This window comes from Apodemus sylvaticus, chromosome 13 (assembly GCF_947179515.1).
Source record: "Apodemus sylvaticus chromosome 13, mApoSyl1.1, whole genome shotgun sequence".
Lineage (NCBI taxonomy): Eukaryota > Metazoa > Chordata > Mammalia > Rodentia > Muridae > Apodemus > Apodemus sylvaticus.
Window position 1 is genome coordinate 19,586,806 of NC_067484.1, and position 17,084 is coordinate 19,603,889.

The following is a 17,084-nucleotide window of genomic DNA, read 5'->3' on the forward strand; positions in this document are numbered from 1 at the left end:
ACTGCGCTCTGGGCCTCTGAGCCCACAATTCCCCTGTTCACCTCCCTCCTGAATGCTCCAAGCATTCCATGCTGGCTCTGTCCCATAAACTTCATCCTGGACTATTTCAGGTGGAAGATCAAATATAAACTAAATCTCTTTCAATAAACTGCCTATAAATCATCAAATCTGCCGTTGCTGTGGGAGCCCAAAGGCTCCGTGTACCTTTTGCCTTTAAACTTGGTTGAAAGTCCGGCATAGAGAACGGGAGCGTCCTGTGCTCCTCCACTGTTTCTCGCATCTCCCTCCCGACCATCCCATTTCCTTCCTACCCTGAACTTCTCAATGATGCCAGGTCTGAACCATTTGTTGTTGGGATTCAGAAGAATCTCATCTGTCCTCCCCTTCTTCCCATAAATCTGGATGAAGATGGGTGAGTTGGTGCCGGCTTTCTTCAGATCAGTTGTCCAGACCCAAAGGGACCAAGGAAATTCTACAAGACAGATAGATCAAGGTGCATCATAAGCTCCAAGAGTCAGGGGGGAAGAAAGGAGGGGATGAAAAGCTCAGGATTGGGGTTTATACACAAATGTGTCTGCTCTTAGAACCCATTAAACAAGTGCAGAATATATAAGGCTAAGGATCCCCTATTAATAGAAAACCCTGTTAGCGTCTTATTTAATGGCTAAAGATGTACTTTATGCATTTTATCAGTAGACAGGAGCTGACTGCACTGCCCTACAGCTACTGTATTGGGGACCATTGAGTGAATCGCTCAGTTTAACCCCGTTTTCCATCACAGCAGCTCCTACAGTTTGGGGACACTGGCTTCATCTCCGCAACAGTGCGCAGCCTGTACCTTACAGAACTGAGCTTCTGTCTGGGAGGACCCCAGATTCTGGGTCCCTCAAACTTACTTTTCAACCTCTTCTTCCTCAGAGACACCATCTCATAGAGCTGCCGCTCAATGAGTCCGTCTGCCTTCTTCTCATCCAGCCAGTTGCTGCAGGGGAAAGTCTGCTGGATGCCGGTGAAGGGGCACAGTATCACCACCTAGGGAGGCAGACAGCAGGTGTCTCCTGTGTGAGGCCCACTGCGGAGGCCCACTCAGTGCTCAGAAGCCTCCCCAGCTCCAAGGGCACAGGTGTCTGTGTTAGGCCCCTCAAGGAACAGTATTTTTTTTTTTACCTTACTTTCTCATTAAATCTTAAAAAAATAAAAAACCTCTTTCAAGAAATTTTTGCAGATAAAAAAATAAATATTTTTAAAAATTATTATTTGAAGGAGAAGTCTTTCACGGCAGCTGCCATCACTAAGTTTAGCCTAAAGAAGCAACACGGAGTTGGTTAAGCGTTGGAAAGTGCAGTCATCCAGCGTACAGTGTATCAACTTAATAAAGGAGAAAGAGCACAGGACTAACTCACTACAAACAGAAAACAGCTATAAACAGAATTCAACACTAGCTCAGGAAACAACTCTTAACATGGATAAAGAGAAAATAATGCATTTAATCAGTTTAATAATGTATACCAACCTCCTCAAATATAATTAGTTAAATAAAGCACTAGAAGCAGTTGCTTTTAAATAATAAACTAAGGCTGGAGGTGCAGTTCAGGGGTAGAACTTAGCATGCATGATGCCTTAGGCTCTATGCACACACATGTATACTTACAGAGACACAGACACATGCAGACAAACACACAGAGATGTACACATATATGCACACATACATGTCTGTGCACACACAAAATTAAAAACAAAGCAAAGATATACAGCATTCTATTTTCTGTTCAGCATGCTACTGTAGGTCTTAAGCTATACACTCATAATTTAAAAAGAAATGGTAAAGCCTTTCTGTGGCTAAGGAGCCTGAAAACCAACCAAACTGTGGGAAGACTTGCTGGCAGAGAAAACCTTCAAAAGTGTATGGAAAAATCATTAAAGTTAATACACAGCTCAACAGATGGTTATATGTAAACTCAGTGCATGGAAAATACTTAATCAGCAACAAACAGAAAAGATCACTTGTAAGAGCGTTTGTGACAATACGGACTGTAAGATCTGTATGATGACACCTAACAAAGACACACACTGTGTTGAAGAAGAAATATAAAGCTACACTGAAAAACATCTTTAAAGACCTGAATTTTAAGAAGTACACCATTCTCATAGATAAGGTATCCCAAAGGATTCTCTGTAGATCAGTGCTTCTCAACCTGAGGGGTCATGACCCCTTTGGTGGAGGGTCACATATCAGATATCCGGTATATCAGATATTTACATTATGATTTGCAGCAGTGGAAAAAATGAGTTATAAAATAGCAAGAAGATAATTTTATGGTTGAGGGTCACCAAACATTAGGAATGGTGTCAAAGGGTTGCAGTGTTAGGCATGATGGAAATCACTGCTGTAGATCCTGTTAGCATTCCTTCAATTCGGGGAGAGCCTAAAATACTTAAGGGATGCTAAATGAGGGCAGGCGTCAATCTGCCCTTTTAATAAAGGAGGAGGTTGGATTTAATTTGTTCCAGCAGAAATAGCACAAATGTATAAAATGAAAGCAGTGAATGTTGCATTAGTGAAGAAATTTGTTAAATCAAATTCATGGAACAGCATAGAAAGCAGAAAGCAGTTGGAGGTTTTGTTTGTTTGTTTGTTTGTTTGTTTTGGAAAGCACTGATTTTACTTGCAATGGAAAAGAAACTTAATCATTGCTTCCCAAACTTCCTTAATGACAAGAATTATCAAGTAAACACTAATGGTTCTGACCATGATTCAAGTTATTAGAGAGCCTACCTGGGCTGCGGAGTGAGTTCAAGGCCAACCCAGGAAAAATGGGACTGTCTGAAAACTTGTAGAAGAGATACAGAAAAACAAGGAGGGAGAGGGAGACAGAGAGAGAAAGAGGGAGTGAGAGGGTACCATTGTGTATCTGTACATTTTCTTTATCCATTCTTTGGTTGAAGGACATCTAGGTTGTTTTCAGTTCCTGATTATTATGAATAAAGCTATTATGAACATAGTTGAGCAAGTGTTTTTGTGAGATGTTAGAGCATCTTTTGGGTGTATGCCCAGGAGTAGTATAGCTGGGCCTGGAGGTAGAACTATTCCCAATTTTCTGAACAACAGCCAAAATGATTTCCACAGTGTTTGTCCAAGTTTGCACTCCCACCAGCAGTGGAGGAGTGTTCCCCTTGCTCCACATCCTCGCCAGCATGTGCTCTCTCTTGAGTTTTTGATCTTAGTCATTCTGCCAGGTGTAAGATGGAACCTTAGAGTTGTTTTGATTTGCATTTCCCTGATGACTAAGGACACTGAGCATTTCCATAAATGCTTCTCAGCTACTAGAGATTCCTCCATTGAGAATTCTCTGTTTAGCTCTGTACTTCATATTTTAAGTTGGGTCATTTGGTTTGATGCTGTCTAATTTCTGGAGTTCTTCATATATTTTAGATATTAGCCCTCTGTCAGATGTAGAGCTGGTGAGGGTCTTTTCCCATTCTATAGGCTGGCCATTTTGTCCTATTGATGGTCTTTTGCCTTACAGAGACTTTTCAGTTTCATGAGTTCCCATTTATTAATTGTTGATCTTAGTGTCTGAGCTATTGGTATTCTTTTAAGAAGTTGTCTCCTGTACTGTGTTCATGGCCCTTCCCCACTTCCTTCTCTATAATATTTACTGTGTCTGGGTTTATGTTGAGGTCTTTGAGCCACTTGGACCTGAGTTTTGTGCAGGGTAATGGGTCTATTTACATTCTTTAACATGCAGACCTCCAGTTAGACCAGCACCATTTGTTAAAGATGCTTTCTTTTCTCCATTGTATAGTTTTGACTTCTTTGTCAACTATCAAGTGTCTGTAGATATGTGGGTTGTTTTCTCTTCTGTTCCATTGATTAGACCTGTCTGTTTTTATGCCAATATAATGCAGTTTTTATTACTACTTCTCTGTAGTTCAGCTTGAAGTCAGGGATTGTGATGCCTCCAGGAGTTCTTTAATTGTACTGAATTGTTTTAGCTATCCTGATTTTTGCTTGTTTTTGTTTTGTTTTGTTTTCCCATACAAAGTTGAGAACTGCTCTTTTGAGGTCTGTAAAGAATTGTGTTGGACTTTTGATGGGGATTGCACTGAATTTATAGATTGCTTTTGGTAAGATGGCCATTTTTACTGTTAATCCTTCCGATCCATGAGTAAAACAAAGAGATCATGAATGGAATTAGAAAATCCCATCCTGCGTGAGGTACCCCAGACCCAGAAAGACACACGTGGTCTGTGCTCACCTATAAGTGGATATTAGGCATAAAGTACAGGATAGACATGCTACAGTCCACAGAGCCAGAGAAGCTAAGTAACAAGGACGGCCCAAGGGAGGATGCTTGAATCCCACCGGGAAGGGGAAATACAACAGACCTTAGAGATGGATGGGGGGAGAAAACTAGGTGGGAAAGGAGAATGAGGATGGGGATCAGGGATGGGGAGACAGGGCAAGAGCGAACTGGGAGAGAAGACAGAAATCAGAGGAAGGACATCTGAGACAAACTGGAGACCTGGGAGGGGGGAGGCTCCCGGGAGTCTATGGAGTGACCCTAGCTGAGACTCCTAACAGCTGGTGATATGGAGACTGGAGTAGCCACCTCCCATACCCAGGTGGGACTTCCAGTAGACAGAGGTGGACACCAACCCACCCATAAAACCTTCAACTGAAAATTTGCCCTGCCTACAAGATGTACAGGGTAAAGATGGAGCAGAGATTGAAGGAACGGCCAACCAATGAGACCCATCCCATGGGAGAGAGCCAACCTCTGACACTAATAATAATACTCTGCTATGCTTGCAGACAGGAACCTAGCATAACTGTCTCCTGAGAGGCTTCATCCAGCAACTGATGGAAACAGATACAGAGACTCAGAGCCAAATACTAGAAGGAGCTCAGGGAGTCTTGTGGAAAAATGGGAGATAGGATTAAGGGACCTGGAGGGGTTAAAGACAGTCCAAGAAGACCTACAGGAACAACTAACCTGGGCACATGGGAGGTCACAGAGACTGAACCACCAACCAAAGAACATTCAGGGGTTGGACCTAGGCTGCCTATACATTTGTAGCATTGGGCAGCTTGGCCTTCACATGGGACCTCTAACAATTAGAGCAGAGGCTGTGTCTGACTCTGTTGCCTACCATTAAATCCCCTTCCCCTAGCTGGGCTTCCTTGTCTGGCCTCAGTGGGAGAGGATATGCTTAGTCCTCTTGTAACTGATATGTGAAGTTGGGTTGGAACCCATGGGAGACTTCTCCTTCTCTGAGGAGAGTGAGAAAGAGGAATGGGGCGTAAGGGTTTGTGAGGATGGGATTGGGAGAAGAGAAGAAATGTAAAGCAAATGAATAAATAAATTAGTGAGAATAAAAAGAATTTTTGGTGATTTTTTTAAGTTTACTTATTTACGTGTCAGGGTTTTGCCTGAACATGTTTATGTATGCCATGTGAGTGTGGTGGCCAGAAGAGGGCATCAGAGCGCCTGGAACTGGAGTTACAGCCCGTTGCAAGCCACTCTGTGGGTACCAGAAACTCAACCCGGGCCTACTGCACAATGAGTGTCCTTAACTGCTGAGCCATCTCTCTAGTCCTGCAACTTTACCGTAGTTTTTAAATCCTTTAATAAATATTGCTAAAATATTTTGATATATTTGGAAAAAATCTACCTCACAAAAATAATTTCTAGTGGATTTAAGATGTGGATAGGAAAACCAAAACTTTAGCAACTGTAGAAGGGATATAGAATCATAGTTTCATAGTTTTAAACATTTATTTATTTGTTTGTTTGTTTGTTTGTTTGCTTGCTTGCTTGTTTATTTTGTGTATGTGAATGGTGGTCTTCATGTTTGTTTGTGGGGACCCTGAAGACCAAAAGAGGGTGTCGGATGCCCTGGAATTGGAGTTACAGACGATTCTGGCATACCATGTTGGTGCTGGGAGCCAAATTCAGGCTCTTTAGAAGAGCAGCCAGTGCTCCTAACTGCTGAGCCATCTCTCCAGCCCCTGACCCTGTATTTTTATAACTTTAAGGTAAATAGACTTCTTCCAACAATACAAAAAGCATTAAGCATAAGGAAAGGCTGATAAACTTATTACACTTTCCTTTCCTCCTCCTCCTCCTCTTCCTCCTCCTCTTCCTCCTCCTCCTCCTCCATCTTTGTCTAACCCAGACTGGACTGGAGTTCACTGTCAGGCCAGGTTTGACTCAAGGCAATCTATAGGCCTTATGCATATATTTAAATTTTGTTATTGATTCATAAGACAAATGGAAATATCACCACGAGTCATGTCATCTGTATCTGGCAGATAAGCACTTATGGTAACTGATGCTGTGTTTGGAGACAGTCTCCACTCCCATAAGTTCCTACCAACAAGGCAAAAATGGATGATGTGGTCATATCGAAGGGATTACCATGAACTCTATAACTGGTTTGATATATAGATATAGATACACACACACGCACACACACATATATATATATGTGTGTGTGTGTATATATATATATATATATATACATGTGTGTTTACATACCTATATATTTGTGTATGTATATATGGATATATGGATATATATACATACACAAATATATAGGGATTTATTAGAATGGCTAACAGACTGGGGTCCAGCCAGCCCAGCAATGGCTGTTTACCAAAAGAAAGTTCAAAAATCCAATAGTTTCTCAGTTCACAAGGCTGAATGTCTCAGGTGCTCTTCAATATACACTGAAATCCCAAAGAAGTAGGCTCTAATGCCAGTAAAGGAATGAATATTACAGAGAGAGAGAGAGAGAGAGAGAGAGAGAGAGAGAGAGCGAGCAGAGCTTCTTCCTTGTTCCTTACCACAGGAAGGTGTGGTCCAGATTTGGGGTGGGTCTCCCTACCTCAAATGACGCAGTTAACTAAAACTCCCTCACAGGTGTGCCCAGCAGCTTGTGTCTTATTTAGTTAATTCCAGACGTAGTTGAGTGGACCAACACTAGGATACAGAGTTTGTCCTTTAGGGTTAATGAAGAGCCCACGGAGCCAGACTTCATAGGCTGGCCCCTTACCTTCTCACAGTACCAGCCTCTGTTGACACCAACGTTGCCGTGCCCGATGGAGACCCGGCTCAGGGGACTAAGGAGGACAGCCAGGTCGATGTGGAAGATGTCTGTGCGACCCCTGTCAAACACGCCACCCTCCAGGAAGATTTTCCCACTGTTCTTGTTTCCTCTGGCTCCATACATGACCAAATAGATTTTAGATTTGGTCCCAGCTCCACGGATATCCCCGGTGAAGACAGTGACAATGTAGGTTATGGCTGGAATGGAAAGAAGGGCAGAGGGGCTTCAAAGTGGCTTCATTGGACCGTCTCTCTGTCTCCATCTTTGCTACAACACGGCTCTCCCGGACACACCCATGCCCCGCCCCCCACCCCCATGTTTCACACACTCAGACTAGTGTCCCTCACAACCTTACATGTTTTTCAATATTGTGTTAGTTTATGTGAGGCTCGGGGTGAACTGCCTCTATTATCTCAGGAAACTGTCAGCACTCATTACGGGGAAACAAAGACAAGAAGGAAATTGAGCTGGCTAAAAATAGCACTTATTATTAATGTTAATTACCGTGTGTACATTATTAATAGATGCCAGATAAAATCTGTTATGTCTAATCTAATTATAATAGTCAAACCCATTGATGAGGATTTATCTCTGGCCTATCTGGTTCATTTGGTTCTTTTTGCTGAAAAAATATAACTTTTGAGAAGGGGCACTAATATCTTCCCCATCCCCCTGGGTGGAGGAAGAGGTAGGGAACACAATAAGGTGGGTCATCTTGGGTTTTGATCAGTCAGGAGGCGTTGTGACCCGGTGGAATTCCGCAGAAGAATCACCAAATGCTAAGTAAACTAAATAGGGCAAAAGGAACAAAGAGAGAGCACTAACATTTGAACCAGAAACTGTGAAGGGCTTGCTGGCATCCTTTTATCCTGTCCTGGGCTTTAAGAACAGGGAAAACAGCAGACAGGGCAGGGAGAGGAGAGGGGGCAGGCAGGGAAGTGAGGGTGCCCAGAGGTGCAGGAGGCATGGGTGTTAGGAAGGGTGACTCGTGGTCAGACACAGCAGGGGGACGGGAGGAGCTGGGAAATGGCGAGAAGGGATGTCATCTCCTGACGAGGATACTGGAGCTGATTTGTGGTACAATCTGCACCTTACACTATGAAACTCTGGCTCTATCTCCAGTCAGGGGGGGAAATGGACTTCAGCAGAGGGGCAAGTTTCCCGATAACTCCAATGACCACCTCAGACAGACTGAAAGGTGGAGGTTTTCTGTGGAGTTTACAGTGGAAAGAGGACTTCAGGAGGCAGATCCAAGTCCAGACCAAGTCTGCCTTCGACAAGCTATGTGACCATGGACATCTTTCTGAACTTCTACAAGCCTCAGTTTTTCCATCTGTGAGTTGGGAACAAGACAATAGCTATGTTGTAGGTGGCTGTAAAGATGAAATAAAACATAAGAGGGTCCCAAATTCTCCTTCTGGCTTTCTCTGTTGGTTCCTTCTACCTGTAGTTAGGAATGCCAGGCCATTGCTCTGTCTGCTCAGGCATCAGCAGCCTTGGCTGCAACCCGGAGAATTAGAGCATTTTCTAGGGCAGCAAGGATGCTGTCTTCAAACCCAGCTGCCTCCTGTCTGATCACAGTTGTAAGCCACAGACACAGGTACTGACTCAGGAAGAAAGGATGGACCAGCGGGGGTGGGGTGGGGTGGGGTGGGGAGGTGGGGGGGTGAGGGGGCTCGCCTCTCCCCAGCCTACCTGTGGTCTCAGCTCCTCCCACTAAGATGTCTCTCTGGATTTTACCATCATCTTCATCCAGCGCCAGCCAGCGGTTAAGGGGGAAGTCGTATTTCCTTTTGTTCCCCAAATCTTCAATGATGATCTGAGAAGGAGAAGAGAGGAGCTTAACTGTCATTGAAGGCATACCTGGTGGTCTACCGCCCCGCCCAGTCTGGGAGTATGCTCAAGGAAGGCACTTGAACTCCTCCCACCTCAAGGGGAGCTCCTCACTGAACACAGCTGCTACTAGGAATCCCTCGGAAAGCCATCCGAGGATGATCGGCAACCTCCTGTACTTGAATCTCAGTCCTTAATCCTCCACTGCCTGAAGTCATTTCAGAGAACTGAAGCGCAGTGTATATATACACGGATACGCTCAGTGGGCTGGGATGAAAGGGGGCGGGGCCGGAACTGAGAGTGGACATCTGAGAGGATTGCATCTCTCTGCTGAAGGTTGGACTTCTGACCTTCTTGATGAGAAGCCCAGTCCGTGCAAATGGCAGCTGTGCACTGAAATCAGGGCAGGGAATCCTGGGACGTGGTGGTCACATCAGAAAACACCAGCAGCTGCTGGGGAGGCAACTCTAAGTGACTATAGATGATGTCTCCCCACCAAAACAACATAAGCTGGGTTGATGAACCTATGCTTTCTAGAACATACTGAAGAGCGGAAAGTACCTTCCGAGTATGACTTTTGGACCCAGCTATAAAACAGGACTGGAAAGACACTTACTCTATGATGAACAGTGGAAACATATGCTGTAGGGTGTTTTACTTTTGTGGGGTGGTGTGTGTGTGTGTGTGTGTGTGTGTGTGTGAGAGAGAGAGAGAGAGAGAGAGAGAGAGAGAGAGAGAGAGAGAGAGAGTTGAAAAGCAATAGCTATGAATGATCTGGAAGGAATATTCTTTACCTATCCACAAGCTCACAAGAAAAGATCTTCTGAGAGGCAAGTCGTTTTGGTGAGACTCAGTCCTGAGAAGGGACCTGTCTGTGTTGAAGCCAACTATATACCCTGTGGCTGCAGGGACACAGCACATTACAAAGCAAGCCTCCCAATGTGAAGGCCATAAAGGAAAAGACACCCCCTAAAGTGAAGTGTAAAGGACGAAGCTGACAGACAGGGGAGACGACTTGTTCATCCTTCCGAAAATGGGCCACAGATACGTCAAATGACCCTGGAGTCCACAGTCTTCGCGTCCTCCCCCACAGGCTCAGAACACCTGAGCAAACACATGGGCGGCCTTGAAGTCACTATGGAGTGTCCGCTGTAACTAAATACTCTCCCCACACAGTACTGGATTAACTTCCATCACTTGTACACAGCCTGATTGGGTAGGGTTCTGTTCTGCACAAGGGAAAGAGAGAGAGAGAGAGAGAGAGAGAGAGAGAGAGAGAGAGAGAGAGAGAGAGAGAGAGAGAGAGAGAGAGAGAGGAGAGGGGGAGGGAGAGAGAGAAGGAGAGGGAGAGGAAGAGAGAGGGAGAGGGACAGAGAGACAGAGAGACAGAGACAGAGACAGCCAGAGAGCACGCAGTTAGGAGGGTCGGTACTTAATGAAGCCTTGAAGGTTAGCCCCTAGCTTGCTCAGACAAGAGCAGTAGGATTCTAGAAGTTTTAGCAAGGTCACCCTTGGAGACAGCCTGGAGGTCAGCATGGATGGCCAGTGGACTTGGGCAACAGAGTAGAGACAGGCAGATCTAGAGTGGGACGTTCAGCTCTGCCCCGGGCCTCTGAAGAGCCCGACCCCCGTCCCGTGCATCCGAGGCAGCAGACAGGCCGCTGACCTTACCTTGGACAGGAACCAGCCCGCAGACCCTCCCTTGTTGTTGTGGCCCACATTGATCTTCATCAGCTGTCCCAGATCCGGCGCGTCCAGTGTGAACTTGTCTTCAGCTCCTTTTTCAAAGTTGTCCTTTTCATTTTCCAGCCTACGCTCGCCTGGATGCACAGAAGCAAGGAAATTAAAAAAAAAAAAAAATGGCGAGAAGAAAGAAGAACCAGAAGCCTTAATGGTCCACCCACTGAAAGAGCTCTCACAAAGTCAAGGGCAGCTCCCTGCTGGGATCTAAAAGCTCCTTGCTTCCCCCCAGCCTTGGGGAAAGCTCAGTTGGACCCCTGTGTGGCTGGTTCCTGAGTCTCATAACTGGGTTTCTCATTTCAGCTTTATTCTGCAGTCTTTGTCCCTGTGAACCGAACTGTGCTCCTATCCTAAGACCTGAGCTCCCATCTTGCTTTTGCCCATTGCTTGCCCTAAATGAGGGCAGTGAGCATAGATAGCACTTGGTATAGGGGCTGCTGCTGGGACCCAGGCCCCCTTTGTCCTGCACACAATGCCTGTGTCTAGCAGCAGACACCGACACCGCGTCTGGCACGGGTCTTTCTCTCTTACTCCTTGCTACTATCCAACAGGAATGCACTATTACCTTGGTCCTGCAAATGAAGAAACTGAGACTTGGAAATGAAATCATTCATCCAGAGTTGTGTGGGCAGTGAACACAGGCTTAGAGTCCTGCTCTAGCCAGTCGCTCTGGCTTGCCGTTATCCAAGGCCACATCCCGTGACCACGGGTATACAAATTGGCCTTCCTCATCCCATCAAAGCGCCAACTTTTCGCTCAACTCCTCCCATGGTTTCTCTTTTCTAAATTTACATTTCAACATCCAAAAATATAGAAAATAATGACCGGTATTCAGGTGCCCATCCCCCAGCCGTGAGGGGTGTAGCAGGTGCTAATATTTTTGTCTCGTTTGCTTCTGATCTTTCACATTTTTATAAAAGATTTGTTTGGGTTTATTTTATGTGCAGGAGTGTTTGACACGCACGCATACAAGTTCACTTTGTGTGTGGCTGGTGCCCAAGGGAGACAAAGAGGGTGCAGAAGCCCATGGAACTGGGGTCATAGAGGGTTGTTGGCAACCATCTGGGCGTTGGGAACAGAACCTGGTCCCCTGAAAGAGCAAGTGCTCTTGAGCCCTGAGCCATCACTCCAGCCCCAAGACCCTGCACCTTTTTTTTTTTGTAAAGGAAACAAACTCAGTAGATATGTCTAAGGCTTCCTAGTTCATCTCTCCCTCCTGCTCACCCCTCACCTCAGCAAGCACCATCCCAGAATCCTCAGCACATAAATGCATCTCTAGGAGAGACAGGCCCCTTGCAGCTGTTTCTGATTTCTACATAAATGATAGCATAGTGCGCGCCTCACAACCTTAAAGTCCCTCATCGTCACAGTGGGGCTGACAGATTGACTGTTGCATGGGTCTGTGAGTGAGATCTGCTGAGTTCCCACACGACAGGCAGCCCGAGAGCACGGCAGGTACCACGACGCAGGTACTGCTGCAGGGGGTCGCTACCTTTCCTTTGCTGTCACCTCCACGGGCCCTTAAGGAGAGTCCTCTCAGTCACCAGCAGTTTGTTGACAGTGCCCTGTGGATGCTGGTGACAGTCAACTCTTTAACTGTCCTACCAGAGCCAAGTGACAAAAAGTGCCACGCTGCTTTCTTCTCTTGGCGTACAAGTGTTTCTGACCATTCTACCGCAAATATCACTGCAATGGACAATTTTATGCCTTTCCTCTGCACCCTGGTAAAAACTGGGCCACACACATGTGCATGGATGGTCACTAACCTGGTGTATGATCAGCTTTAGTTTGTCAGGCAACACTGCCCTCCAGAATGCATGTGTGGGTATAAATTTCCACCAGCAATATATGGGCATTCCCACTGCCCATAATCACTATTAACACCTGTATTCTAAAGTTTTATTCTGTGTAGGATTGTGGTATCTCGTTGTGGTTTTAGTCTGTATTTCCTTACTTTTTTGAGAGACTGACCATATGATATATACATGTATATGTGTATGTGTATGTATATATATTCTGTGTTGTTTAGGCAATGTGCATCAGCCATTTTTATTCTAATTCATTTGCTCCATTTTTTATTATTCTTTCACATGCTACATTCAGACCCCAGATTTCCCTCCCTCCTCTCCCTCCAGTCCCTCCTCCCCTCTCCCTCCAGTCCCTCCTCCCCTCTCCCTCCAGTCCCTCCTCCCCTCCCCTTCCCCCTCCTCCCAATCTGCTCCTTTTCTGTTTCCCTTAGAAACAGGCAGGCCTTCTTCCATCTTTTATATTTTTTTAGACTCTTCTGTTGTTTGCTTTCTTTGGTGTGTATGCATGCACATAATGTGTATATACACGCACACATACATGCTTGCAGACATGTGCATGTGAGTACTTGTATGTGTATGCTTTTGGTAAATTTCATCTCTAGATTAAAGTTAATTTACACTAACTGAAATTTTCTTTCAAAACTTCTGATAATTTTTTCACATTTAAGTCTTTAGCCCTTTGGGAAGTTATTTTTGTGCATCGTTAACGATAAGAATCTAATTTCATCTTTTCTCAGAATGCCGGACAATTGTTCAAACACCAGTAACTGAACATCCTACCTTTGCCCTTTGATTTATCATTTATAATGTCATCTTTACATGTATTTCTAGATTCTTTATTCTGTTCCATTGAACAGTTGTATTTATCCTTCTTCACATACCATGATGTCCTGGTTTTTAAAGATCTATGATCGGGCTGGTGAAATGACTCATTCATAAGGCCATTTGCTACTGAGCCAGACAACATGAGTTCAGATCCTGGGACCCACACAACAAAAAGCACAAAAGTTGTGCACCCACCTCTACACCTTCACCACGGTGCATGTGTTACTCACACGGACACTAAACAAATTGAATAAATGTACTTTAATTTTTTTAATATCTCCACTATCTTAACTTCTGACAGGGCAAATGTCTCCCACTAGTCTTGTCTTTCCCACTATTTTATATTTTTATTAATTATATCTATTGATTTTGCATGTGTGAGAAGCATTCTCACTATGGGACACACTTGGAGGTCAGAGGACAACTTTCAGAAGTCAAGTTGGTTTGTCTCTTTACCTTATGGGTCCCAGGGATAGAACTCAGTTGTCCCATTTGGCAGCTAGTGATTTTACCTGCTGAGTCATCTCACCAGCCCTGTTCTGCTGACTCATCTCACCAGCCCCCCCTTTTTTTGAAATTTATTTAGCTTTTTATAGGTCTACATTTTAATAGCAGCCTAAGCCTTGGCTGTTGGCTTTTAGGAACTTGACTGGCATGCCATTACTCTTTCATAAGAGGAACCAGGAAATGTGGCATCTTAGTAAGGTTGAGTCTTCTTTTTCATCCATGGGCACTTCTCTTCTTATTTGTATATTCTGGTGTCTTAAAAAAAAAAACCCAACAAAACAAACAAACAAAACAAAAACCCTGTATTTCCAAGAATGCTCTTTCTTAGAGTCATTCTTATGTGCTGATTCCTAATGTGAATGCTATGTTTTTACACTAAATATTTAGGGATTTTTCTCTCATAAATGAATATAGCCTATGTATTTCTGTCTTAATTACCTGCATGATATTTTCATCAAATTTATAAGAAGAACTAGAAGCATTGCCTCTTTTTATTCTCTTTAAGATAATTTACAGGGGATGAACATTAACTATTTCTTAAATATTTGTTAGATATTTTACACACACAGTCTGTGGGTCTGAAGTCCTGGGAGACCTTTCATGAGTGTTCTTGTTTTAGGTTGGGAACTGGCTTCCACAAGACCTCGCAACAATCAAGCCTTGTTGGACGCTGAGACAAAGGCCAGGTTATGGCGCACGGAGGCCTTTGCAGGGGGTAGACGCCATCTTTTGATGCTGCCAAGGGAGGACGCTGTGCTGTCCCAGGTACGGATGCTAACACACAGAATTGGGATTGGCAGTCAGTTCCTGTGAGACTCCAGCTCCAGCCTGGCACAGACAGACATGCTTCTCCAATGAGGCAGCTTGAAGATTCCCAGCCTCTAAGCTGATAACCCTCTTCAACGTCTGCCATCTTGTTTGGCTACATACTTCCCAGACAATCTAAAATGGGGCAGATATCAGAGGTGTCCACACCTGCTATCAGCACTGTTATCTTCCTGAAACTTATTCTAGTTCAGATGATGGTGGTGGTGATAACGGTGGTGGTGATGATGGTGGTGGTGATGATGGTGGTGGTGGTGATGGTGGTGGTGATAATGGTGGTTTTGATGGTGGTGATCCTGGTGGTGGTGGTGGCAGTGATAATGATGGTGATGATGATGTCAGCACCGTGCCTTTCTTTACTTCTAACAAGTAGTTTGCCTGCTTCCTGACATTGATGAATATGGATACATGATAGATAGTGTACACCTTTAGATGATGGCTATGGATAGTCCATCATCTTTCCTGTTGGTGAGATTTTCCCAGAATACTTCAAGACTGCTTGATTCATTTCCAAAATTCTCCTTTTATGTATTCAAGCTGGATTTTTATATACTACGAGAATATCTTTATGAAAGAGAATCATATTAAGAGCTCAGGTTGGCCTCAAACTCCAGATGTTCTGTACCTCCTTCAGAGTGCTGGGATTCTACATGTGCCTGGCAAGACTGTTGATTCTTCGCTAATGGGTCTTCCTGCACCTGTGATAGCCAATGATGTACTCTTGCTGTCAGCCATGTTTTCTCATTGCTTCTCTTGGACTGACTGAACATTTGGACCTTGAATTCATTCTATCCATTTTTGGATTATATATTTTTATTTTGGGTGTTTACTTTTATAACTTTATTATTCACACTTAGCTTAATGAAGTCTACAGTTCCTAGTTTTAACCACTCTAAAGGTGGGAAGATGGGTAATAGACAATATTTTCTTTTTTTCTATAAAGATTTATTTATTTTATGTGTATGAGTACATTATTGCTCTCTTCAGACACACCAGAAGAGGGCATCAGATCCCATTACAGATGGTTGTGAGCCACCATGTGGTTGCTGGGAATTGAACTCAGGACCTCTGGAAAGGCAGTCAGTGCTCTCCAGCCTCATTAGACAACATTTTCATAACGCTTTATCAACTTTCTTCTCATAGATCAATCGTAAATATCTTGGGTAAACATTCCCTCTTTCCTCTGTGTTAGTCACTGTTATGTTCTGTGGTTGGTGCTTGCTTAGGTTTGTTACATGGCTACAACGTTCTGTTTACTTTTACATGTGTGAAAGAGGAATAGAGCCTTCTATCAAATGTGAGATAGACTAGCCTTGAACTCAGTATGTGGCCCAGGCTAACCTCAAACTCCTAGTTCTATTGTTCCAGTCTCGCAAATGCTGGGATCTATAGGTATAAGATCCTCCCCTCTCCTTCCATCAAGCAGTCCATGCTATTGGCTGCTTCAGTATGAGTGTAGGACATATATCTGCCCATTTCTCTTTGGCAGAATAAAAATTTGTTTATTTCCCCCATCACCAGAAATGACAGCTTATCTGTCACAGAATGTATGGTTGACATACGTCCTTGCAAAGAATATTAAAGATGTGACTGCATGAGTTTACAACCTCTGTCGTTGGTGATGGGAGTTATCTGTCCTTCTGGGTGGAATTTTTATAGATAGTGGCCTGCCAGCTTTGCCTCCTCTTAGACCTTTCTCTTAGCCTTTGGTTTAACAGGGTTATATAGCGTCCTCCATTGCTTCTAGTCCATGAGTCTTTTAGCTACTTTAAGCTGACAGTTTAGATCTGCTGGGTCTTAGAGACACTTCTGGCCATCATCTCTCGGAATATTTCCTCTTGCTTGTGCCCAGCATCCTATGTCTCTGGACCAAGCCTTCCCAGACCTCCCTCCCTTCCCTGTTCTCACACCTCCTTCCCAAACCTTTCTCTCCATCTGAGGGGTTTGCTGATAGACCTGCAGGTCACTAATCCCCTCTTCAGCATCTTTACTCACATTGGGCAACGCATCTCTGAGACACTTACCTTTAGCAACCATGTTTCGTTTCCTGGAGTTTTGTTTGGTTATTTTTCCTAATTTTCTATTTTTCGTGGTGTTGTACTTTCCTCCAGTCCTTCTCACGTGTTGTTAATAGCTTAAAATGTTTGAAGTTATAGGCTATCCCAACACCTCTCCATTCTCTGAAACCCCTGGGGATTTCATTCTGGTCACTGTGTGGCTTACAACTTCATCAGGGTGGGTTGTGTCCGTAAGTGTTTCATAGTTTTGGAAGATAAACTTACTCTAAAACTTCATTCATGGGAATCATATGCAGTCTTAGAAAGGCCTTTGCAGAACACTAATGGAGAGTCACTCACTATGAACCAGACATTCTACTTCGGCTTTGCCGTTATTTGTATGTTTTGAGACAGTGTCTCATTATACAGCCCTGAC

General features: G+C 44.2%; 1 protein-coding gene across 3 annotated transcripts in view; it reads right to left on the minus strand.

The window, feature by feature from the left end:
* The window catches only part of Loxhd1 (lipoxygenase homology PLAT domains 1), a 168,216-nt gene that overhangs the window by 106,078 nt on the left and 45,054 nt on the right, over positions 1-17,084 (minus strand). For all 3 annotated transcript variants that reach the window (XM_052155668.1, XM_052155666.1, XM_052155665.1), the window contains exons 6-10: positions 10,618-10,766; positions 8,809-8,932; positions 7,060-7,310; positions 897-1,032; positions 312-472 (exon numbers count right to left, since the gene is read on the minus strand). In XM_052155668.1, coding sequence (XP_052011628.1) covers positions 312-472; positions 897-1,032; positions 7,060-7,310; positions 8,809-8,932; positions 10,618-10,766 — 821 coding nt within the window. The remainder of the gene's footprint in view (positions 1-311; positions 473-896; positions 1,033-7,059; positions 7,311-8,808; positions 8,933-10,617; positions 10,767-17,084) is intronic.